Source organism: Crocodylus porosus, unplaced genomic scaffold (genome assembly GCF_001723895.1).
Source record: "Crocodylus porosus isolate Cpor-Errol unplaced genomic scaffold, CroPor_comp1, whole genome shotgun sequence".
Classification (NCBI taxonomy): domain Eukaryota; kingdom Metazoa; phylum Chordata; order Crocodylia; family Crocodylidae; genus Crocodylus; species Crocodylus porosus.
In genome coordinates, this window is record NW_017728918.1 from 87,741,995 (window position 1) to 87,766,608 (window position 24,614).

Sequence of the window (24,614 nt, forward strand, 5' to 3'; positions counted from 1 at the left end):
AGCAAATCCTGGGACGTCATTCTCCCCTTGTACTCGGCCTTGGTGAGGCCGCAGCTGGAGTACTGTGTCCAGTTTTGGGCTCCACAAAACAAGAGGGATGGGAGAAGCTTGAGAGAGTCCAGAGAAGAGCCACGTGCATGATCAGAGGTCAGGAAAACAAACAGTCAGGATGCTTATATTGCTGAAATCCTATGACCCCAGCTGACTTCCTGCCCTTTGGGTGGGGGTGGGGCTGGACTTGATCTTCTAGGTCCCTTCCAGCCCTACTGTCTATGAAATCTATGAAATACATGGCTGGCTCTTGAATACCTAACAACCAAATGCTTAACTATAGAAGAGCAATTCTCAACTGAAGCCATGCCACCCTGCAATGATGAGTGAAGTACTGCAAGGTACAAGGAATTGAGTATATAGGCTTATCTCTGCCTCAGTGCTCCTTTCCTTCCTCCCTACCTCCCCAGCCCCTGAGAGAAGGCAAATACGTTTGTTCCTGCCCTGCTGCTCTATTCCTCCCCAACACCTTGTGAGGAGACAACACTATAAGCATTTCTGAAATTAGGTGCCACCCAGTTCACAAGTTATGGAAGCAGTCCCTGGAGTCTAAAAAAATTGAGAGCCACTCCTGTAGAATAAGTAACAGACTCCAGGTTCCTCAGGAGAATTTAGCTGCGAGATCCCTCTGCAATTTTTAACTTCCATAATAGAACAGCATTTAGTCTAAACTAGAGTTATCAAACCCACGTTGTGCCCGGGGCCAGATCCAGGCTGCAAGGCTCCTTGCAGGCCGATGCAGTCGAGGGCACACAGCAGTGACAGCTCTGGTTCTAGCACAGGGCACCTGATACAACTCCAGCTCCTGCTATGTGCCCCTTTGCCACTACCACAGCCCAGTGGCAAATCAGGGCTGCATCGGAAGCAAGCTTTTCTTAGGAGAGTTAAACGTTCAGAACCTGAAACAGAAGAGTCAATTCTTGTCTTCATTAGGAAAAAAAAGTTAAAGATGCTGCTCCCAGTAGATAGGGAAAGGTGAATGAGTCCACCCCTGGCATTTACCTCACAAGTCTAAAGCTACAACAGGCTTTTGACATGGACATAAGTAGAAACAGCCTGTAACTAATTACAAAAGGCATCTAAACGTGCTGTATGTTACAATTTATGTTGTTGGTAGAATTCAGCATTAGGTATCTAGCCTGCAAGAACATACACTTAAAGTCATGTCAGTGGTTAGAGCCACAACCTGAGACTTCTACTGTCATGTGTGCTCAGGATAATGCTGTCAGGTATCTAGAAAGTTAGTTACTCTGCCCCCCCCCACTTTTTTTTTTTTTTTTTTAAAAAGAGAGTTAAAAAGAACAAGGAGTTCTTCTTGGAGTGCATGTGGCACCAATAGGGTATGCAAATATACTTTAATGTACTTTCTGTAACTACCCCCAGAAGGAATTCTCATCACTTACCCAAGTCACCTGAAGTCAAATGCTTGCTTCTGAACACTGCCAAAGCCTCTCTAGCGCTGTAGGCCGTGCATGGCCAAACATCGTTCTAGACAGTTACATAAAGTGGTGCATTGGATTTCAGCGTACAGTGCTCAGTTATCCAGATTAAAGATTGCAGTGCTCTGACCTTTCCTTATGTGGAAGCTGAATGATTTAGGACTTGTAAGCTACCTACCAGTTACTTCCCCTTGCACCATTGCAGTTTAGAAACTCTGGATGAACAGCAGCTGATTTTTATTCCAAGATTGCTAGGACAGGTTTTAAAAACCAAGACATTTGTGCAAGCAGGGAAAAAATTAGGACAGTGTTACAACTGAGTATAGCAAGAAAGAAAAATCCATTCAATAAGTGAATTTATTTATCAATTTGGTTTTGTGATTACAGATTGTTTTACATTCTCTTTCACTGAAAACAAAATACAAACTCAATATAGCAACATTGTGAGGAACATTCATAAGATACCAGGCTTGATATATCATTTGCACAAGATGACTTCAGGAACAAGTCAGATGACATAGCTTGAAAAGTTGCTACAGTTCAGTACCGAGGATTGCCAAGGGGCAGCCTGATAGCAAATAAAACTACTCTGCGGAGACAGATCGAAAGAAAGCTACCTTCTGCTTCAAACATATGAGACTGAGAAGAATTGTATGTTCATTACTTCACATCCTTTGCTAGTAGCCAGGATAGATTAGTTTGACACTTCTGTTTGGCAAGAAGCTTATTACTCACTGCTTTGTGGGGCAGTGACCATGGACATAGTAAAGACAGCAATCTGAAATGAGCAGATGGTAGGCAACTCAGTCCTAGCCATCAATCTAAGTCGATAAAGCCTCATTTGGCAAGGCAACCATGCAGGCCACAACAACTTTCAAAGGACAAGCCTATAGTTTACAACACAAAAATTTGAGTTTCCTGAAGACTGGCATCTGTGACACCAAGATCCTGGGTTCCTAAAGTCTTGGAAACTAACAACTGCTGGCACCACGAGAGGTTTTTAGCAGGTAAGGCAAATAACCCCTCCTATCCTTTTCAAACAAATTTGAGGCAAAAAGATTTTAAACAATTTTAAGGCACTTGAAAAAATGACTGAGTTTGCTTCATCAGTATATTTATGAACTAAATTAGGATCAGCACAGCAGGAGTAAAAAAGGCATTTAGCAGGATTTTATACACATTTCTCCATTTGCTTCAAGTTCAACCATGGTATTTTTTCCTTATTGTGAAGTGTCTGGTAGCCTTTGCTGCAAGTTTCCAAGATTAAGTGTTGAAGCCCTTAGAGAGCAAGGAAGAACATTATAAGATAAAATAATTAGGAGCACTACTGGGAATAATCTAATCTACTACTTCACTGCAATCAGATGGAGGTATTATTCAATTGCTCTTAGACACATTTATACTCCATTCCAAAACATGGGACAAGTTCATGTAATTTTATAGAAATAAGTGCACAGAGCATGTTCATTTGCCCAATTAAAGTTATGAAACAATGTAAGGAGATTTAGCAGGAAGGGAAGGGGAATGACAGACAATAGTTTTACAATAAGGCCAAGGATACACCATCCAATCCAGGCACATTACTTGCTAGAAAGTTGGCTGTTTAGTCTGTATCTCTTAAACCTGAGCCGATTGTCTTTTAGGAATGCATTAGCCTGCAATTCCCTAAAGTTACAGTACTACTTGTTAAACTCTAGTTTAATACAGCCAATTTTTTTTAGGCAACATAATAGAAGTAAAGCTATTCAAGCTACAAGAATGAAGGAAAGCAAAACTTATTACAACTAAAAATGCACTTAAGTCTGCTTCATATAAAAGTTACAGCCCATACATTTTGGATTAGATAACCAATTTAAAAGCCATGCAGGTAATGTGTTAAAACTTAATGCAGAATTTCCTTAGATGATAAAAAGGGACATCATTTAAAGCCTTGCAAGTTGCACTGTTTTCAGCACTACACCTACCAATTAGTAATCATTTCCAAGTCTCTTCCCTACCCTCCTTTTTTGTTTATGCAGAACAGAGGGAAGCACATAGGGAGAGTAAACAGTGCAAGTTACATTTTCAGTTATAAGTAGTCTTGAATTTGTCACAAGCATTCTTCACACAAATGTTGTTTAAGATGGTGTTCTTCTGAAGCAAGGAAAAACTTATCCTTCCTATGGTTGCCTTATTATGGGCCAGAAATAGTAAGAATTTATTAAAAATAAACAAGTTAAAACTTCTATTAGTTTCTTATAGCCCAGTCTTCCTTCCTCAAAATTAGTTATTACCTTTTAATAAAGGGACCAGTAAATAACATTTCAGCTTTCTGGTGAATCTTGGAATTGGAATGGTAACACCTTCCCTGTACTCTGCTTTAACTTTAAGGTTAGTACCATGAGACTGATTAAAAAAAAAAAAAGGGGTTGTATACACTTGTTTGATATTTACCTTTTACTCATAAGGCACTGGTCTTCATTTCCCCTTAAGGGAATATCATCCATCCCCACCCCATCTCCAACAATAACTTAGCTGAAAATGGGCAGAGTCCAAATTTGAGCTTGGAATGCAATTTCCTGTTAGGTATCTTTTACTATAATGTAGAAAAATATGGATTTGTCATTGCTTCATTCCATTTTAGAGGATATTTTATTAAGACACAGTATTACTTCTAGAAGCCCTTTGTTGTTCACCTTCCTAGCAGCACACAAGAGCCACAAGCTAGCACATGTGGCATTTCATTCCTGGAAGTCAGTCACTGGTAATTCACATCTTGATAAGAAGTGTAGGGATACTGAATCTAAGGCAGACTGAATTAGCCTTCACAATCATGAGACTTTACTCAAGATAGCGTTGCCACTTAATACAACAAGTCATTGCAAGTCTACATTTGGCATGTCAAGTTAAAAAAAAAAAAACAAACAAAAAAACTCCCACAGCAGCAGCCACTAAAGAACAAAAAAAGAAAGAAAGAAAAAAGACAGCCATAAGTATTCATGCAGCATATCGCAAGTATTCCTGTTGACAGAGATATAATTCACACCACCTCTTGCCAAGTATACTGTTGCAAAAGAAAAAAATAAAAGAAAAAAAAAAATCTGTCAGTCTTCTTTTGGAGATTTAAATGATATTATGAATTGCTGTCTTCCATGAAGGACAGAAAATAATTTGGTTCAGTGAACTACAGATATTGGGCTATTAGTCCATCATGAAGTGGCAGGTCCTAAAGAGTATGATAGTTTCGGTCTTTGGACTTGCAGAATTTGTATAGGAAGAAGATTACAGCCTGCAGACCCAGCACAAGGACAACACCACCAATGAAACTGGCTGCATCAAATGTGGATTTGCGTGGAGATGGTTTCGGGGGAATCACTGTAGTGTTTGCACCTGTTAAAGAAAAGATTTCACAGCTTTTAGTGAGTAGATAGTCATAATTATAGAATTTAGCACAGGGGCAGGCAATTATTTTAGGCAGAGGGCCACTTCCTAAGTTTTGGCAAGTCATTGAGGGCTGCATGGGTAGCCCCACTCATGGTCACTATCTTGGGAGCAGAAGTCCCACCCCCTGACCTTTGCCACCAGAAGTCCCTCCCCTTGTCCCATGAAAGTACTCCTTTCAGCAAGGGGGTTTGCCATCTTGGAACCAGAAAAATACTACATTATATTCAAAAGAAAATATACGTACTACAACATTAATTTAATTTAAAAAAATATTTGTTCTGATTTACAAGTGTTTGTGTAGTGTACATAGAGGTGATAGCATAAAATCTTAAAATTAAAATGTCTCTCTTGTATATTGTGGGAAGGTAGGTATAGGTTTGTGGGTATGTGAGATGTGGGGAGGGTGTGGGTGTGTGGATTATGTAAGGGGCTGTGTGGAGTGGGACGGTTTGCCCACAGCCCACCTTCCTGCAGCAGGCTGAGCCCCTGCCATCTGCCACTGCTGTGCTTCTCATGCCACTTCCGCATCACCTGTCCCCCCTGCTTGTTGCTCTGCCAGGGAACCTCAGCTGCTCCTGCAGTCCCAGCATTGCACCCAGGAACCAGGTGGTGCCAGAGCTGCTGGCAGGCAAGCAGAGGTGGGGGTGGAGCAGTGAGCAGAAGCAAAGAGTGTAGCAAAAGCTGGGCAGGAATACGGGGTCTGGCATGGCACGGGTCTGTGGAGCCAGGCTGGCTCCTCCTCTGCCTGCTTGAGCAGCACAGCCAGCCCAGACCCCATGCTCCTGGGCAGAAACTGCTGTTAAGCGCAGAGGAAAGTGGCCCGCACCTTGCCGTTACCAGGCAGTTTTAGCTGCATCCACCCAGAATCCATGCCATGCTGGGCTGAATGGCAGCTTCACCATCACCTCTGTGCTGCCCAGCATAACAACAGTGACCATTTGGAGCAGCTGCAGGGCAGCGCACAAGCAGCAGTGAAAGAGCTGCACCATGTCACTGCTGCAGCGGCTCAGCAGTGATGGAACCAAGTGAGACTAACACCCTAAATATTTCTGTCTACACAGATCTTCACCACAGGAGACCATTAGTGAAAGAAGGGAAGAAATAGCCATCTGAAATTTTATTTTATTTTTTTTTTTTAGAAATATCAGCAACAGACCTTTCACAGTAAAATGTTTACTGTAGACCAGACGATGCAAAACATTCAAGGCATAACTGAAACTGCTATGGACTTTCTAACCAGTTTCATGAATAATGAATTTATTCCCAGTTAAATTAAATTCACACTTATTAGTAGACTTTTTTTTTTTTTTTTAAAAAGAATACCAGGTAGTTTGTTCTTGTGTGGGAGACCCAAGGTGTCTAACTCCCATTCTTCTTGCACTAAGCTATTTTTCTGCCTACTAACGAATGAACAGATTTAATTGAAGCCATCAGCAGTAACTTACTGGTCTCCCCATCCATTAAAACATGCTTGTAATAGCACTGTTTAAATAGAACTCTAACAAGCTATCACACACAGGGCTTTAACAACGTAGGGCATTTTACATATGCTCCCGATGTGGTGCCAGGTGCTTTTAATTAGCAAGCTGCACTAAGAGGGCCCAGCACCACATGCATCAGCAGCAGAGTGTGCCTCCATGCTCAGAAAGTGGCAGTGGTGTGCTTTGAACTAAAGCACATTGACTAAAGTTTTAGTTCAAAGCACACCACCACTGTTTTTTCAGTACAGAGGCAGGCTGCGCTGCTGATGCACATGATGCGCGAGGGTGCCAGAGAACATCAATTTACATGCTCCAACAAACTCGAGTCAACTCTGTTAGAGTCCGCTGATGCAGCAGGCTGCCTGCATGTGTATAAGTGCTTGTAGTGATCACCACAAGGGTAGTTCAATTAAAAAATGCCTCCTTATTAATGCTCTACATGAGGTTCTGGTATACTTAGACGTTGAGTTTGTTTTTAAAATATAGCCTCTTGGACTAGTTCCTATCACTGCATCCCAACATAGATATTTTGTTAAGCTTCTTTTCATGGTTATGTCATAAGTCAAACAACTGAAACAACCAAGTTAAGTACAACTGCATTAGAGAATTTATGAACATGGCCATAAGGAAGCCCAATTGCTTCATGTGGCAAATTTATCTGAAATTTTGCTAAGCAGGTATGTTACTGTCAAGGTGACATCTTGCAACAAGCGAGCCAAATCTGCATGCTATAACACCTTTCAGATCATCTGCTGCTATTAATCTTTAGCACTTCTTGTCCCAGGCTTATAAATATTTATTTTCTTGTAAAGTTTTCATCTTTGGATAGCATAAGATTTGTTTTACTGTCACTTAAAAGTATAAAGCAAAGTTACCTGGTGTACTGGTGATTGTGGTGACTGAAGTACTGCTAGCAGTGTGGGGTGCAGTAGATGGAGAAGCAGGTAAAGTTGAATTAGTGATGTTAGCTGTTTCACAAAAAGACAGTTTAAATTTAAAGTATACAGATTTGCCAGTAAATTATAAAAAAAAAAGTTAAAAAACAGAACAGCAAAAGCGCCTTACAGAAGAACTTGTAGAAGTAATCTCAGGTCTAGTTTGTTCAAGCAAGAACCACCCTTAATATTTCACACTGTTCACATTTAAGATACAGATACTTAGCTGCATGGCAATACAAGTCTTTGCAAGTTAAAAAGCCAACATGTGGTGATGACAGCTTAAATGGTCCTGCTGCAGTATAGTTACCTGAATCCTGAAACCCTCTATAAATAAATAAAATAAAATTGGACAATCTAGAATTATTTTTTGTCTAAAGGAAAAATACAGCTGTGTTTTGTTTTGGACACCAGCAAAAGTGCTAATACCTGAAATGTAAAACATTGAGGCAACTGGAAGTTTATAGTTTTGATTCCCATAATGAGCTCATAGGCCCTGAAGAGTGAGGCTTACTGAATCAATTTAGTAACTTCTCAAAGTTTACTAAATTCAAAGTCTAATTCAGTAAGGCTTTCAAGTTAGGCAACAAAAGATATAAAACTCAATTTTACAAACTAAGTTTGGTCCTGAGGAATTAGAAGATGTATTGGTAGTGTGGGAAATAGGTATTATACCAAATTTTAAGTTGTCATGACTCCAGAGGACATGCATTACCAAGGAGCAATCCAAGTAGTTCTTGAATCAAAGGTATCTTCCATTAGAAACCCCCCCCCCTTATTTATTGATAGCACCACTCCATTACGTATTGGAAAAAATGCAGTGATGCAAAAATACATTCCATTTGCTAGTGAACTTATTTGAGAAAGCCAATAGCTAGATTGGCTTTTTTAAATCCTGACTGTGGTGTAACAAGTAGGACAGTGTTAGTCTGTTATTTTTCATTAGATCTGTATACTTGTAACAAAGGGAGCTGACAGACATGACAGAGGAAAAGCGCTTTACTGAAAGAGGTAGTGTGTTAGTTTGACTTGGCTCTGCAGCATCTGTATAGATCATGCATTACTGCAGTGCTTTTTTGCGCTTTTACCTAATAGCTGATTCAATCAGCTTTAGATAAGAGTGCCAAAGAACCCTGCTGAAACACCGAATCAATACAGACATTGGGCGAGCCAGGTCCAACCAATGCGATACCTTTCAGACATGTGCCGAGCTTGGTGCAGGGGTGTGCCAAGCTTAAAGTAAAGCAAAGCACCCTTTTTTCCATCCCCTGATATCTGTAAGCAGCCAAAATTATGAATGCATTTTCCCTCCCATCTAACTTTAGTGCTAAAATAATTTTTCTATTGGAAAAAAAAAATTTATTCTTTAGGACCTGGGCAAAGCACAAGAGTCAGATTTGCTATTTTCATATGCCCACATGCAGTCTTGCCCAATTCAGTAAGCTTTTCCACTGGACTACTTTGGAGGGAAGACTACCGCAGATGTATTCAAATAGGAGTCAGAATTTTCATTAAAAAAGTGTATTTCCCAAACTGAACTTGTATTTAGCTCCTCTTCTTAAAAAAAAAAACAAAACAAAACAAAAATCTTGCAAGCCTGCAATCTAATCACATTCTGTATTTGGTTCCAGGTACTTACAAAAAGCAAATGGTCTCATGCTAAGAGGATAACCCAAAACTTTCATCTTCTGTTTACCCACCACAGTTACTCTTTTGCTACAGCAGTTACTCATTACTAACATGAAGATGGGAAAAAAAAAAAAAAAAAATCATCCCTTATCATGTGTTCTATCTTTAGATTACAACGTTTTCAGTTATTCAGTTTCCAGTTTCAGAATTCTGTTAAATGTATCCTATTTAGCCAAGATAATAGTTCAGCACAGCAAGTACTTCCTTAGGTTACCTACCTGCAGTAGTGGTAGTAACAGTAGTTGTGTGCACGGTGGTACTGGGGGGAGGAACTGAAGTAACAGCTATTAAAAAAAAAAAAAAAAAAGAAAGAAAGAAAAGATTAGTCATTAAGGGATTGTAATAATAAACCCTGAAGCCTCGTTAAACATCACTACACAATCTAGAGATCCCCATTCTGAGATGCTAAATACTCCAAAGCCTCTTACAGAGGTTTTCTGGAAGAGAGGTCTCCACAAAGGCTTCTAACAAAAAGGACTGGAAGGGAGTTTAGAATGCCACATAATTGTGGGAACAGATTTTTTCAAGCAAAGAGAACATGCACTTTATAATAAATTAATTTATTAAAAATTGTGTACAAATTAATTAACACATTAGAAATCAAAAATGTGAGAAAACCAAGTACAGAAGCATATTTTAAATATAGTTCAAGCCTAAATTCTCTGTAAAAAGTTGAGCACAATTACAAATGCAATACTCTAGCTGATTAAGCCAGATACTGAAGAGATCCATGGAACATCCACATTTCTTATATGGAGATTAGAAGAGATCTATAGAGATAAATTTAGGTACCAAACCCCCTTTGCACTTCTTAGTCTGCTTTGATTGTTCACATTGTTTTTAACAGGAAGTCCGAGGGCAGAGACCTGTTCTGATTCATTGCGATTTAAAGTGAATAAGGAAATCTACCACGTAAACAGTCAAAAATTAGAGTTTCTCTCAAGGAGAGCTTAGTTACCAGAAATTTTAGGTGCTACAAACTAACTGAGGAGTTATAAGTTGCTGGAGTTTTTTTTAAAAAGAACTGGGTCAAGAAGTACTCTGCTATATAGACAAGCTGTACATATCAACTAAAGTGAAATGGAGAGTGAGAGGACAAAAGGGGAAGCAAATTTCATTAATGTACCTCTAAAGGGAACCAAATAAACTTCTTTGATATAGCTTTCTTGGAAATGCAAGAGCCCAACATTACTCAGTAAAGCCAAGTTAACAGGTCTCTCAGAAAGCTTGTAACAGGAATACACACAAGTTCCACAACTTCTAACATACCAGACAGATTGCTTTAACCTGACAATAGGGTGCTGTTTTCCTGGGATATGGGTTACTAAAATAAATATGGAACCTTAGAATGTATTTATCTCAATGACTCCAAGGGAAATGCAGTCAAGAGTTTCTCTCTAATTATCAGTCCTTTAAAATATGAAACCAGCAAGTCAAATACTGTGTTCTTTTTGGCTCAAGTCATCATATATAAACTTTGGTTTTCAATTCTGTTGGTGTTTAAATTACAGTAAAACTAGCTCTCATACAGCATTTTGAAGCCAGAGGTAGGCAGAGTCAAACAATGAAAATCTTAGTCCCACTCAGTAACTTAATACTTACTAAGAAAAAATTTTGGTTATGAAAGGGCCAGTTTTAGTCAGCCTTAAAACAAAGCCTGAAATTGCAGGGCTTTCAGAGAAGCAATCCAACAGTGATTTACATTTGCTTCTGCAAACATGATATGCAAATTAAGCAGGGGGTTGCGAGTAAACGGATGTTCAATTGAGAATTCAAGTCCCTAGTTCAGGAAGCCAGCTCCTGTACTTCAGCACTACATGAATAACCACACTAACACCAAGTAAAAGTGAAAGCTAAAGGTTTAGGAAATATCCACTTATACTCCAGATGGAAACAGAAACAGATGGACGTTTTAGCATTTTGAGACACTGGGATCCGAGGAGGCTCATCCTCCTAAAGAACAGACTAGTAACCCACTTTTTTCAGATATAACATATTCCAATGAAAAGCAGCCAGACATAAAACTGTCTACATTCAACAAGGTCATAAAAAAAAAAACAAACCACTAAGATAACCAGATGGACTTGAACTTTTTTTTTTTTTTAAATGAAGTAGACTTCTTAATAAGAAACCACAACAATATGTACATAATAGATGTGTTGCAAACTGTAATGCAGGTTTTGAGTACACATTTCACTGTAAGCTTGCATACAACTTGCTTGCCTGTGCAATTTGTGTGTTGTATTAGCAGACTGATGAACTACTGGAATAGGGTTCTAAACAGCAGGAAGACTGTTTAGGACAGATAAAGTAAGTAATACTGGAATAATTACCATCACAATGAAGAATATCAGTACAGTTGGCAAACTCTGTTGAATTGAATTCAGTTGCATTTACGCAGGAATAATTTAGTCCTGTCAAAAAACAAAAAACACCACACATTAAAAAAGGAAGTAAAACATGCTGCTATGCTTTTAAAATAAATTTAACTTAAGATTGTGCTTTAAAAAAAACAAACAAAAAAACCCAAACCACCAACCCCTCCCCCGCCCCCCCCCGAAAGTAGAATGTCATCCTTCCCAGTCTTCCCCTAGAAAAGTACTGGAAATCACCGCTCATTAATATACATCTTTTCAGGAAGAACCCCCAAGTTTAAAAAAAAAAAAAAAAAGCTTTTGTAGACATCTTTACTATGTTCAAAGTTATATCAATGGACAGGATTACTATTTAAATATGAGGTGTATTCTTAATGACCCTAAGGTTTGAGTTTGCTTTCTACATGAGTGCTTATACAAATGCTAAGCTTAGAATCAGATAAAATAAACACAAATTAAAAAAAAAAAGAGAGAGAGATACCTGGATCTGCTCAATCAAGACAACTGCCCAACATAAGTAAAATATAGCCCACTGGTGCCAATATAACCTAAGTTTCAAAAGATTTAAAACACTAGATCTTCATAAACATCTCTAACAACCTGTTCAAAACACCTCAAATTTGTGACAGTCCTGCTAGTCATAGTGCACACATGCAGAATTTAAAGCAGAACTTATTGAGAGGAACCTGAATATTAACAGGGAGATCTGCTTTTCATTAACTGTGGAGTCTCTCTCTCTCCACAAAGAGTAGTCTATATAAATAAGTGTTAACATGTCACTGTTACCCCTGTGCTTTCTTCTTGTTTCCTCCATCCTGCATCTCATCCTAAGATCCACACCCAGGACAGGACAAGAAGCACTTCAGTACACATTCGTACAGTGGCTAATATAATGAGGTCCTAAGTTCCAACTGGAGTCTTAAGGCTAACTCACGTGAAGGATTGATTGTCATGCTGCCCAACTTTCTTCTTTTGTTGCAACCAAGTTCAGCAGGAATGGATTTGATTAGTTCATAAAATAATCCCAAGGGGAGAACTGCAGTTATAGAATGCTTGTCTGCTTTAACAAATGCTAAAGTCCATCAACAGCATAACTACTAGCAAGGTCAAATTATTCGTTTTGTCTGAAGAGTCTGCTAGGCAACTAGGAAACTGCTGCCATGTTGCCTCAGGTATTGTTAGGTCAGCAAGCCTTGAAAAGAAATCTGGTTGTGGTTAGGTTTTGTAGGCATATACAACTGTCTCTGGGTAAGAATTTAAAACTAAATGTTTTGTCAAGCTCATTAAAGCATTTGTAGTTATGTCATCAATCTGGCAACACTATGTTATCCATCATAATTTATCCTTTACCACTATTAAATCCCCACGGTGATTTCAGAGACAGAGAAATATGTATTCTGTATATAGAAGTACATTCTAAAAAAAAAATACAACCAAACATACTCCTCCCTTCAAAAGATCCCTAGTTTTTACTGCTGTTTACCTTTGCTGCAATTAATCCACTTGCAATGTAGTGGACTTGAGACTGCATTATCAATGCAAGAACTGCAGTTCTGAAAGTCTGCACAATGATCTGAAAAACAAAAATAAATCATAGGCCATTTTACACCTTTCACAGAAAACAGGTTTGTACCAGTTTTGAACCAGAAGCCTTAACTTTAGATTATGTAAGAATTAGCAGTAGATCCTCTGAACGACCCTGCAGCAAGTCTCAGGAATACCATGCATTTTCCAAGTCTTAACTCGCAGAGGAAAAAGCATCCTCTAGCAATGGTGACACATAAGGGGTGTACCCCCTGACAGGCAGCACTTCCCAAAGTGGCGCAATCCACTGCAAGGGCGGATGCCAGGGCCCCTTCCTCTGGTCTGCGAGATCGACTCCTTGAGGGTGGGGGGGACGTGCCCCCCTGACTCAGGTGGCACCAGTCACCCACGTCCTCCTGAACCTGCAACTTAAGTCACAACGCAAATACTTTCCTCCTAACACTACTGTTATCCCAATGATAAAATCCCACACATGCCAGTTATAGTTCGTGGTGATCTTTGAATCTACTAAAAGTAGACAATAGATACAGAACAGGTTTATATAAAGTAAAAGGAACAAGACAGCCCATATGACTGTGTAGGAGTGTGCTGAAACTTTGAAGGGAGAGGATAACCACCAAACACAGTTAAGCTATTAGAGGAAAAGGAGCAAAATAAGCTAAACCTACCCTAAAGTTCTCTCCTAACTTACATTTTCCTAATGCACAATTACAGAAACTTCATCTGTCCCACAACACTAGCAGCTCTTCTGGTTCTCTACAAGTTTCAGTTAAGCCTCTCAACTGGCTTTCAAAAGAGTCTGAACTAGCAAAACCATCTCTTGCACATTCATGGGGAATGCATAACACTGCATTTTGCCAGCTAGTGTAAGAGAAAAGAAAATGACTTTTAGCCATATTCTGAAACTAAGAGCATGACAACTCTTCCACTTCAGAAGCCAAGACAATCAAGGATTCAAGTATTAAAAACACAAATAACTGACTAGAGCCGACTATAGAAAGGTAGGAGACAATAGCTTTTCAGAAATGATTATAGGGCTTCCCTTAAATTTTAAAAAAGTTTAAAGGTTCCTACACTATAGGACAAGAGATCTACAATATTACAAGAAGAACCACTTATGTGACACTTCTACATAATCAGAGACTAGGAACAGCTAAGGGGGGGTGGGGGAGAAGAATCACTCATCATCAGAAATTTCTACACAAAGTTGGATCAGTATAAAAGCAGAGATACCAAGAAGGGATCAGCTTGCCCAGCTCAAGTCTGCCTACATTTTGGGACATTAGATCCCTTTAATTAGTAGTCTACAAGGCTTTTATTTCCCTTTGGGCTGTGTGCACCTTCACAGCATTTTTAAATTAGAAATCTGATGAGTGTGCACAGGGGTTTTAAGAAACTTTTGGACCAACAGTCCTAAATTATATAAAAGCAGAGATTCCTCAGAAAATATTTAGATACCTACCTCAATAAAAAGTCAAAAGGAGTTAGGTGCCCAAATACTTGAAGAATCTTGCTTTCCATACTGGTTTCGACTGTAAAACAAATCATGCCCAGTCTGCCCCCCCCCAAAAAAAACCAAACAAACAAAAACCAACCAACAATTTCCTCATCTGGAAACAGGCAACTCTGTCTATATAGTTCATGCTTCTAAACAATAGGAGATTACCCTCAGACTGTAGCTGGAACCCTATGGGCTTTTTCTGACATGAAAACTTGGATCATATGGTGTCATGTGACAGACACCACTATGACCAACCAATTCAACATCTAGAATAAACAACCAGAGCCAACACTTAGTCGTCCCCATCTTGATGTCCAGCCACTCACCTAGCCCAAGTGACCTTTCACATCTCTTAGTGCTCTGTCAGGGAAGAAAGTTAATAATCTGACTAGTCTGCCACAACTAGTCCACATCAAAGTAGCATCCCAAGACTAGTAAGACCTAGTTCAATTGATTTGTCCTCTAATTAAAGCTGCTTCACACTTGCATAACACAAGCACACACCAGCTCACAAGGAGGTACCTAAATCCAAAGTCAGAGTTTCAGACACCAATTCAAAATCAGCTAGTTCTGTAGGTCAGGTGGTGTTTCTCATCTGCAGACCCTTGTTTGGCTAATGGCCACGCAACATCCAGAATCAAAAGCATTCCCATTAATTTCATGCAAGCAGTGGTGCTTCAAGGCAGATGGCTGAACAGAAAATACTGCCAAAACAAGGCACCTGACACCAGCTACAGCTACCATATTGACTCAAATCTAACATGGGGTTTTCTTCAGCTTTCCATGCTGATTGAGGAAGTCCCTTATCTTAGCCTTGTGTACAAGGGGGAGGGGGGGGCCAGTGGCTGACTTTGCTGCATGGCCCACCTAGGGCTGCACTTCCAAAGGCTGTGCTTCACTGTCTGGAGGGAACCAAGCCCAAGCAAAAACTGATAGCAGGCAGAAGGGGGCAGAGACTGAGGAGCAAAGGGGTTCAGGTGGCAGGGGGTGAAGCAGGAAGGCTGCAAGGGGTAGCAGAGGGTGAGGGGACAACTTAGCCACTGCTTCCCCTGCTGTAGCAGTAAGGGAAGGGGAATGAATGCCTGGAAAATTATAAAGTTTTCCACATATAGAACCTAATTATTGGGAGAAGGGGCACCTTACATTTAGGGTAGTCTTACTGTATTTACTCAAATCTAAGTCTTCAGTGCAAACTGCATTTGTAGTGTGGGGAAAGTCATGACCTTTAGTATCAGGGGTTCCCCGTGTCAGTCCCACTGCATCTTCTCAGAAACAGAAGCAGGCAACTTTGTCCATGTAAGCCAGTCCAAAGAAATCAGGTATCTCCAGTTGCAACCCTCTTAGGATAACCCTACCCCTCTCTTCTTAAGACTTCAACACAAAGCTACATTAAGTAAGGCAGGGTCAAGATGCATTTTTCACCTAACAAACTGCTTTCCCTCTCTTCAATACCTTAGTAGAGATAACGCATCCTCTGCCATCCCAACACCAATGATGCCTCAAGGCAAGGAGAGTAGGGCAGGGGGTGGACTGCATTAGACATGCCCTGTATGTACAGTCTCTCTAAAGCACCTGTGTGTCTCTGGTCAAGACAGACTACTGGACCAGCTCAATGCTTCTCAACCCATGGGTTATGACCCAGAAGTGGATTGCGAGAATATACCAAAGGATCATGAGCAAACTTTAAAAACAGATCAACCAACTTCAAAATGGATTCTCCTTTAAAGGAGGTGTAGGCCTGGAAAAGCCAGGGTCTCACACAAGGGGCTGCTTCACCCCCCTGCCCCACACACTGGGGGGGGGGGGGGGGCAGGTTGAGAGCAAGAGGCACTGGGTTGGGACTGGCTATAGGTGCAGGTACAAAAAGTGGTTGAGAACCCCTGGGCCAGATGGACACTGGTCTGTCCATGACACTCCTTATGCTCCAATTCTAAAGCTTAGAAATTTTAGTTGCCAAAAACCCAACAAGCCAAATGCAGCCCGCAAGAGGGTGCCGAGCCACAGTCACTGTCGCAGTCCTGGTGGAGCAGCAACTAGAAGCCGCCTGTTTGGCAGGACGGGGCGCTAGTGCAGCTCCTCCACCCACTTCAGCTCTAGGATTGGGGGCGGGGATAGTCACCAGCAGCGCGCCCGTGGCACGAGCAGCCCCTGCGGGGACACGCGGCGGCAGGGCGGGGCCGGAAGGAAGGCTCCGAGCGCAGCGTCACCACAGGCGCCGCATGGGGGGGGGGAAGGGAGGCCCTGTAGGTAATGGCCCCTGCACCGCGAAGAGGAGGTGACCGTTGAGCACGCCAACACCCTAAGCCAATAACCGCCTCTCCCGAGAACGAGGCTGACGCCGGGGGTGCCGCGGCAACCCGAGGGCCCAGCCCCAGATACCGTCGCGCCGCTGCCAACCGCCGGCCCCGCGCACTCACCTGCAGCCCCGGCCTCAGCCCCCGTCAGCAGCCCACCCAGCAGGGCTAGGCAGCAGGCGACGAGTGGCAGCGCCCGACTCATAGCAGCTGTCCGGGGCGGCGGGAACCCAGCTGAGTCTGGAGCACTAGGAGCGGAGCGCGGCCCAACCAACTCACGTGACCGGACAGGACCACTGCAGCTGGGCCGCAGCGCTTGCGTAAGAGCGAACGGCACCGCCCACGCCCCTAACTCCGCCCCTTCCCTCCTTCAGGGCTGAGGACTTGGTTCCGTCCCCCTTTCCTCTCCCCCTCTCCATCAGGGCGCGGTGGAACAGTCCTCCCGCGCTGGCCCCTCGCTGCAGAGTCTGCTTCGTCACGTGACCACAACGGGTGTGTGCGGCGTAGGGGTAGTGAGGGTAGGGGCGGGGTCACCACCGTTGGGGGCCGCCAATACTACTCGGTAGAGAACCTCAGACATTGCCCATAGGAAGCCTAGCGTTAAACGCCGCAGTCAGTGTGGTAAAGGCAATATCTTTTGCTGGAGCAACTAGACAGTTGCGAAGCAATTTTTTTTTCTTTATTTGCATGTTTTCGGGCAGACGCGGCCTCCTCGGGCATAGGAGAATGCAAAGATTGTAAAATTTCTCCCAGGCAGAAATGACAATGCATATTTCACAGGAGAGCTGGAGGGGGCTGTAAAGCTCCTAGGTGGAAAAGTCCATTTTATGCAAATGAAGCTGGGATAAAAGTTGGAGCAGTCTCTTTACCTCCATGGTGTCTGATGGCAAGCGGGATGTTGAATTATGCTGCTTTCTTGTTACGATGTTTCATATTTCACAGGTGGATTGCTGATGGAAGGTCCTCCTGGGCAAGGAATTTCTTTTGTGTTGAGGTTGGAACAGAGCTCTTGGCCCTGGAAGAAGGGCTCTGTGTCCTCAAAAACTTTTCTGTCTTCAAAAACCCAAGCCCAAGCAAAGATGCTGCGAAAGTGGAACTGGGAGGGACTTGTGCTCTGTAGAGACTCTTAAAAGAGCATCCTTTCCAGATAGGATGGTGTAAAGCAGTGGTTTTCAAACTTTTCTGTCCCAGGACCCATTTATAAACATTGAGGGCCAGCCTGTGCCACTCACTCCCCAGGCCTCCCACTGTGTGGGGGACTAGGGGGAGGGGCGCCCAAGCAGCCCCTTGCAGGCTGGAGCTCTGCCAGCCTGCAAGGGAAAAGCCATGGTTTCTCATGCTTTTCTCCTTTAAACAAATCCATTTTTAAGGTTTGTTCATGACCCTTTCATATATATTCCTGTGACCAACTTTTGGGTCACGACCCACAAGTGAGAGGCTGGTCTAAAAAAAGGGTGAGAGCCACTCCCAGGACTCTAAGCTTCTCACTCAGCTCTGTCAGAATTTCCCAGGATGAGGGGATGATTAGAAACCACCAGAACGGGCCTCTGGATTTTTCCTGAGACTCTGGGCTCTGATTCCCTGCCTTTAGAGGATGAGTGACTTCCACTGAACTCTGTATGAGTTACTTGTGTCTTGTTGAGAAAGGAGAGTGAATAAGCACCCCTCTGCACCCTCCAGCCAGGGTCAAGCTCTGCCTCAAAAAGAAGGCTGAGTGCAAATACACCTTTCCTTGCTCAGGCTGGTGGGTCACAGCTGGCTTGCTAAATTATCCCCTGTTCTCAGTGCTGTATTTTTAGGATGCCTGCGGTGGAAGGGAGACTGTTAAATTGGCAGTGTTCCTAAAGCTTAGTAGGGGGAGATGGTGGAGCTGCTTATTAAAAATGAGAATCCTTTTCAGATGGGATAATTTGAAAATGTAGAGCCCCTCATTCAGGAATATGAAAACTTAAAATAGTGAGGTGTGACATGAAGTCATCAATTAATAACGGCAGGTAGAAGAATTGCAGGGCATTTGCACCTGAACCTGTTAAAGAGAGACATTTGTTGTTAAAATGCTTTGAGAAGTGTGGTCATGTGGGAGGGAAAAGAGGTAGATTGTTTCAGAAGATTTTGAAGCAGATTGCAACACAAATGCTCCAAAAATCAAATGTGTTTTGAAACCCATTTATCTTTATAGATAACACAGCAGGCATAGGTGACTGGTCCCTCCTGAGTCAGGAGGGGTCCTTGCCTCCCCCACTCCCCCACAGTGGACAGTTAGCAACCAGGGTGGGTCGCTCTGTGGCTGATCCTGCAGATCTGGGGGGAAGGGTCCCCCTGTGGCTCATCCTGCTGATCCACAACTGGCAGCAGTGCACTGCTGGTACTTCCGGGTCAGTGGGATCTGCCATGGTGGGGAACTGCTTCTCCTGGCGCACATCCTGGCTGGCGCTTTTGGGGACACCAGCACTCTTGCCTGTCCCCCTTCCTGGGAACACTGCTGTCAGGGGGTGCACCAGCGCTCTCAGGAAATCCACGTGCACCCCCTATCCGTTGCCACTGACAGCAGGGATTTATTTACACGGAAATAATCCAGTTCCAGCTATATACTGGTTGCAGTCCAGATTTAAGGGCTTCATTCAGCTCCAGTGAATTCACTGGAGTTGGTTCCTTTGCAGAACCACTGTTCTGTGGCAGAACCCTCCTTTCTGAAAGCAGTCACACCACACCAGAGTAAGGATTCCGCCACCATCTAAGAGCTAGCAGAAGACATGTGGACACCTTCATATGTTCTGCTGGTTGTCCTGATTCCTTCTGCACTGGCGAAGCGTAGGGGATGTACGTGGGTGCATGTGCTCCCCCTGAGATTGGCTGTGTACCCCTTGGAAGCACCAGCCGTGAAACCAAAAGTACACTTCTGGTTTCACCGCTGGCTCGGCAGTTGGCCGCTGGGAACCACGGTCCCCCTCCTATTGGTAGTCTGGTACCCCCCCCCAGACTTGGGAGGCACCAGTCAGGAGGCCTTTAGTGCTCCTGTACCAAAGCTGTTATAGTGGAGTTTTGCTGAGGTGGCAAAACCCCATGGATGTGTACTACTCTGGCAGCTTTTGCAAGAGTGGTTGCTGTCTGCTGCTAGATCTTCTGCGAGCAGAAGGAAGTAAGTGTTTACCAGCCCTTAAGGTGCCACCCTGTCTTACCTTCTACCAGGCTTTAGGTACTTTGGAAAAGGTCATCAATTTCAAATTAGCTCTAGCTGTACCTGGAAAGGCTCACCCAGGCTGCCTGCCATTTTTCATGATGTCTGATTTCAGTGGCTTATAACTTTGTTGAGCTTTTAATGGATTGAGCTAAAATTTTCAAGGCTACCTCTGGCTGATTAAAAAAAAAGGTAAAAATCAGCCAAAATTGTTCAGTCATTTCCAAGAAGAGGAAAATATATTGTTCTGTATACAGTAAAATACTGGGTAATTGGAGCTTCTCTTCCTGGTAAGCTGCTGAGGAAAATACTTTGTTCAAACTGGTTTGTGTTTATCTTTTGTCACTAATAAATTATGCTTTATTGGATTCTGATGTGAAAAGCAATCCTTCTCATTTTACAACCATTGTGAAATAGGACTTTGATGTGGAATTCCCAGCACCTCCTGATATATTTATATATTATTCTATGGCTTGCAAACTTTATTGTTAAATCAGTTATATCTTTATTGAAAGGCATTACTACGTATTGGAATCAGATGTTTACAGTAATCTATCAAACAGCCAGGGTAGCTGATTAACACAGGTATTTGTAGGAATAGAAATTGTTTGAATTTTAATCTTAACATTGGAAAGAGAAGTGTCGCAGAGGACCAGCAAAACTTTGAGAAAAATATGAAGAGCAATGAGGACTTAAAGTCCAGCTTCATCTGGTCTAAAAATATAGCATCAGAACTTAGTGTACATTTGGAGAGTAGGCCTGTGTGAATAGGGAAGTATTTGATTTGGATTCAGCCAATTCAGAGGGCAGTGATTCAATTTGAAGATTTAGATCACTATCCCATATCGGTTTGGCCGAATCGGCTTCAGAAGATTCCGCGCCAATTCGGACATTTGGCCATAGACTAATGGGGAATCACTGAAATACCTATAACTTTGTCATTTTTTGGCTGATTTGGATGAAACTTGCAGGGATGGTAGTGCAGGTACTTCCTCAGCCTGACAAAGGGTTTTTCAACCTGAAAGCTGGTGTCCCAGGCAGCTAAGCTGAGCTCACCTGGAGCCTCACAACTCCACAGCAACCAGCAAGCCTCAGGCCTGTGAAAGGTGTGACGGACTCTGTGCATGCATGTGGTTGCTGGAGGTTACCGTGCTTCCTATCTGTCTTTTACCATGGGGATCCTTGGTCCTGGCATTTCCTGGGGCTGCCACACTGCCAGCAGTCCCACCCAGCCTCTCCGACCCTGGCGGAGTGCAGTTTTAGTGGTTGTGACCAGGACCTGATGTCTCCTCCTTCTCCATAGCCCTAGTCCATACCTCGAAGTTAATCCTGGCATGGGAGCTCAGCAGTGATATGTTCTTCTCCTGCTGGCTGGTGATGATGCAGTGAGTAAATAGGTGCAGGTGGAGTGAGGAGGGTGGCACTCACTCCATTTGCAAGTAGAGCTTGGGGAACCCCAGCCGTGGGAGGTTCACCTTCAGGATGACCAACTGCTCCACCAAACCAGGATCCAGGCAGGTGCAGTGGGGTGTCACTACATCCCCAGTAATGATGAACACCCTCTCACTCAGAACACTTTGGTGGACAGAACAGGTGTTCCTGGGCAACCATGGCCAAATCCTGCCACATCTGGCTGCAGCTTGCCCTGTAGCCCAGTGGGTCGCAGTCCAGCAGATCCATGTCCTTGTTGAGATAGGTAGCCACCAAAGCCCAGTGCTACCTGCCTGAGGCTAGGCTCTGGTATGTTTGTACCCCAACACTGAAGCCATGCCCTTGGCCTACATTGGCAGCGCCTGGCATGGAGAAGACTGGCTGGTGCTGGTGCTGGGAGTCCTGGCTCAGGAAAGTGGATCCCTCTCTTCCACATCCCCTCTCCTCTGCCCTTCTGCCTCCCTGACTGTTGACTAGCACCTGCATCCAGTGATTGAGGGTTTTGGTGCTGCCGGTGCACATGCTCCCCTTCACCCTTGGGTCACACATGGCAGCCAGCATGTGGACCGTACTGGACTGCAAGGGATCCAGCTGTCTGCCCCAGCCAGGAACATTGATCCCCTGGAACTTTTCCATTTGGTTCTCAAGTTCCCTCACTATGAGGATCACTTGGCTAAGGAGGGTATCACCAGTGCTGAGGGTTGTAGTGGCCTCGAATAAAGGCTTGAGGACCACCAAGATCTGAGAGATGGTATCCCACTCAGCTCTGTTAAGGGGACCACCGATCTCAATCTCCCCAAGCAAGGCCATCTCATGGATGGTCTTCTGTTGCTCTACCAGGTTTTCCAGCCTCAGGTATGTGGAGTTCCGCCAAGTCTCTATATCCTGCATGATTTTGTGCTGTGGGATACTCAGCTCTGCCTGTTTTTCCCACAGCATCTTGCCACACTTGATGCTGTGGTGGAAGTAGCCCGCCACCTTCCTGCACTTTGAAATCAGCTGGGTGGTAGTGATGGCATCATTACCGGCAGCCCTGTCCCCCTCCAAGGCATCCCTGACTATGAGGTACAGTTTGTGTCACACAGCAGATGCCAATAAAGTTGGCATCACGGACAGCGTTGACCATAATGGCCCTGTTGTCGGTGAACATGAACTCACGGGTGAGCTCGCCCTACCCAATGAGCCACTTGTGTACCATGAAGTTCATGGCCACCATGATCTCTCTTGCCATGTGGAACTCATCCATCACCTTGGCTTGAAGGAGAGCACACCAACGGCCTAACTGATTGCACCAGTGCCCTGTGAGGGTGAGGTAGGTGTGATCACCCTGGCTGCTCCAGATGTTGGAGGTGAAGTGTAAGGCTACTTCATAGAATCATAGAATAATAGAATCAATGAGTCGGAAGGAACCTAGACAGATCATCTAGTCCGACCGCCTGCCATGGGCAGGAAGGAGCACTGGGGGTGGCAAGACCCCAGCCAGGTGCCTATCCAGTCTCCTCTTGAAGATTTCCAGGGAAAGTAAGAGCACCACCTCTCTGGGAAGTCTGTCCCTCCCAAAGTGCAGCGCCCAGAACTGGACGCAGTACTCCAGCTGCGGCCTGACCAGTGCCGCATAGAGGGGGAGCAAGACCTCTCTGGACCTGTTAGTGATGCCCCTATTGATGCATGACAGGGTGTGATTGGCTCTGCCTATTGGTTCATCGCATTGGCGACTCATATTCATCCTGGAGTCAATCCTGACTCCAGGATCCCTCTCTGCCTCTGTGCTGCTGAAAGGGTCAGTCCCTAACCTATAACCATAATGCTGGTTCCCTCTCCCCAGGTGCAGTACACTGCACTTGTCCTTGTTGAACCACATCCTGTTCAGGTCCGCCCACTTCTCTAACCTATCCAGGTCTGCCTGGATGCAGTCCCTGCCTGCCAGTGTATTCACTTTACCCCACAGCTTGGTGTGGGGTACTTGTGGCCCTGCCTTGCGCAGCTTCTCCCTCAACTACTCCCTGCATGCCTCATACAGGGAGGTCACAACCGTCCTGCTAAAGGTGATGCATGCGGGCACTTGATAGGATGGGGCCATGAGCCATGAGCTGTCTGAACCCTGGCCACTCAACTAAGGAGAAGGGCTGGCCATCCAGAGCAAGCATCTCCCCAGTGCTCTTGGTGATCTCGCTTGCCTTTGCAATGTGCCCCCTTTGTCTGCAGTTTTCCTCCACTGCTCCAGGGTGACCTGCCTCTGCTTTAGGGGGATAGGGGCTTTGGAGCAAGTGAGGGGATTTCCCATTGGGCATGCTCCCTCTGATGCCAGGCTGAGGAGGAAGAAGGGCAAGGGGGTGCTGCCTCCTGAGATGCGGAAGCATTGCCATGGTGGTGAAGTGTTTTAGCTCCTTGCCTCGGTTGATCTGCCTTCAGCAGTGCTGTCAGATAGCATACTTGGGACCATCTGCCACCTCAAAATGAACCCACACTACACTACTCCCCCACTTCTGGGTTGGGGGTGGGGATCCTGCCTTATCCCCCTGCTCAGCAGGCAGAGGCACAACAGGAGGAGGAGCTGACTCAGCTGAGTCACTTGCCTCCCCAACATCCTCTGAGGTGCCTTCCTGAGAAGGAGACTTGGGTTTAGGGGAACTTTGAGGGGTTTGGAGCACAAACTCCACTCGGAATTTCTTTAGCTAGGGCACTCAGGTCCACTGGTTCCAGATCCAGCTCCTCCTCTAGCAGTGGGAGGCTAACGCTAGGAGATGAAATTGGGGTGAAGGAGACTGTCATTCTGCTGCTGGTGCCTATTTCTGGAGTTAGGGGATGTGGTGCAGGGATAGGTACTGCTCCCACCTCCTTGCTTCCACTGGCAGCAGGAGACTCGTGGCTGCCAGGAGAGAGGATGTGTCTATGTTTGGGAGTGGGGGGGAAACTTGCAACTCTAGCTCTCCCTCTACCCCCTCTAGGCCCTCTGCCTCCCCTGCCAGAAGACCTGGCACCTGCCTTTCCAGCACACTTCATATTAATCTTTCCTGTGCTTTAAAATGTGTCTGTGTGTGTAACTAATAAGATATTTCATCTTCTTCTCTGATGTATGACTGTGTCTGACTTCTTCTGTGTTGTGTTTACTGTTGTGTGTGTACCAAAATAATATCTCTTCTTCCCCTTCTTCTTCTTTCATAGATTTCATAGACACCAGGGCTGAAAGGGACCTCGGGAGATCATTGAGTCCAGCCCCCTGCCCAAAGGGCAGGAAGTCAGCTGGGGTCATAGGATCCCAGCAAGATAAG

The 24,614-nt window shown here is 44.1% G+C and overlaps 1 protein-coding gene and 1 long non-coding RNA gene across 2 annotated transcripts; one reads left to right on the forward strand and one right to left on the reverse strand.

Moving 5' to 3' along the window:
• Positions 1-1,829: 1,829 nt before the first annotated feature.
• On the reverse strand, positions 1,830-16,959 carry CD164 (CD164 molecule). The gene is made up of 6 exons (XM_019537883.1): positions 16,857-16,959; positions 12,877-12,966; positions 11,352-11,432; positions 9,237-9,302; positions 7,270-7,362; positions 1,830-4,859 (listed from the first exon to the last, which is right to left on the reverse strand). Exons 1-6 carry the CDS (start codon positions 16,936-16,938, stop codon positions 4,696-4,698), a joined length of 576 nt encoding a protein of 191 aa, XP_019393428.1. The 5' UTR covers positions 16,939-16,959; the 3' UTR covers positions 1,830-4,695.
• A 198-nt stretch (positions 16,960-17,157) lies between these two features.
• On the forward strand, positions 17,158-17,964 carry LOC109311926. Its single transcript, XR_002101660.1, has 2 exons — positions 17,158-17,225; positions 17,676-17,964. It is a non-coding gene; the product is annotated as an uncharacterized LOC109311926 (long non-coding RNA).
• The last annotated feature ends 6,650 nt before the right edge of the window (positions 17,965-24,614 follow it).

What these genes read in the sequence shown, in the direction of transcription:
- CD164 (XM_019537883.1), bottom strand. Translation starts at nt 16,938, where the DNA reads ATGAGTCGGGCGCTGCCACTCGTCGCCTGCTGCCTAGCCCTGCTGGGT. An exon ending in GTGGATTAATTGCAGCAAAG is followed by an intron (nt 11,433 to 12,876) that starts GTAAACAGCAGT and finishes GTTTTTTGACAG; the next exon opens with GACTAAATTATTCCTGCGTA. An exon ending in TGATATTCTTCATTGTGATG is followed by an intron (nt 9,303 to 11,351) that starts GTAATTATTCCA and finishes TTTTTTTAATAG; the next exon opens with CTGTTACTTCAGTTCCTCCC.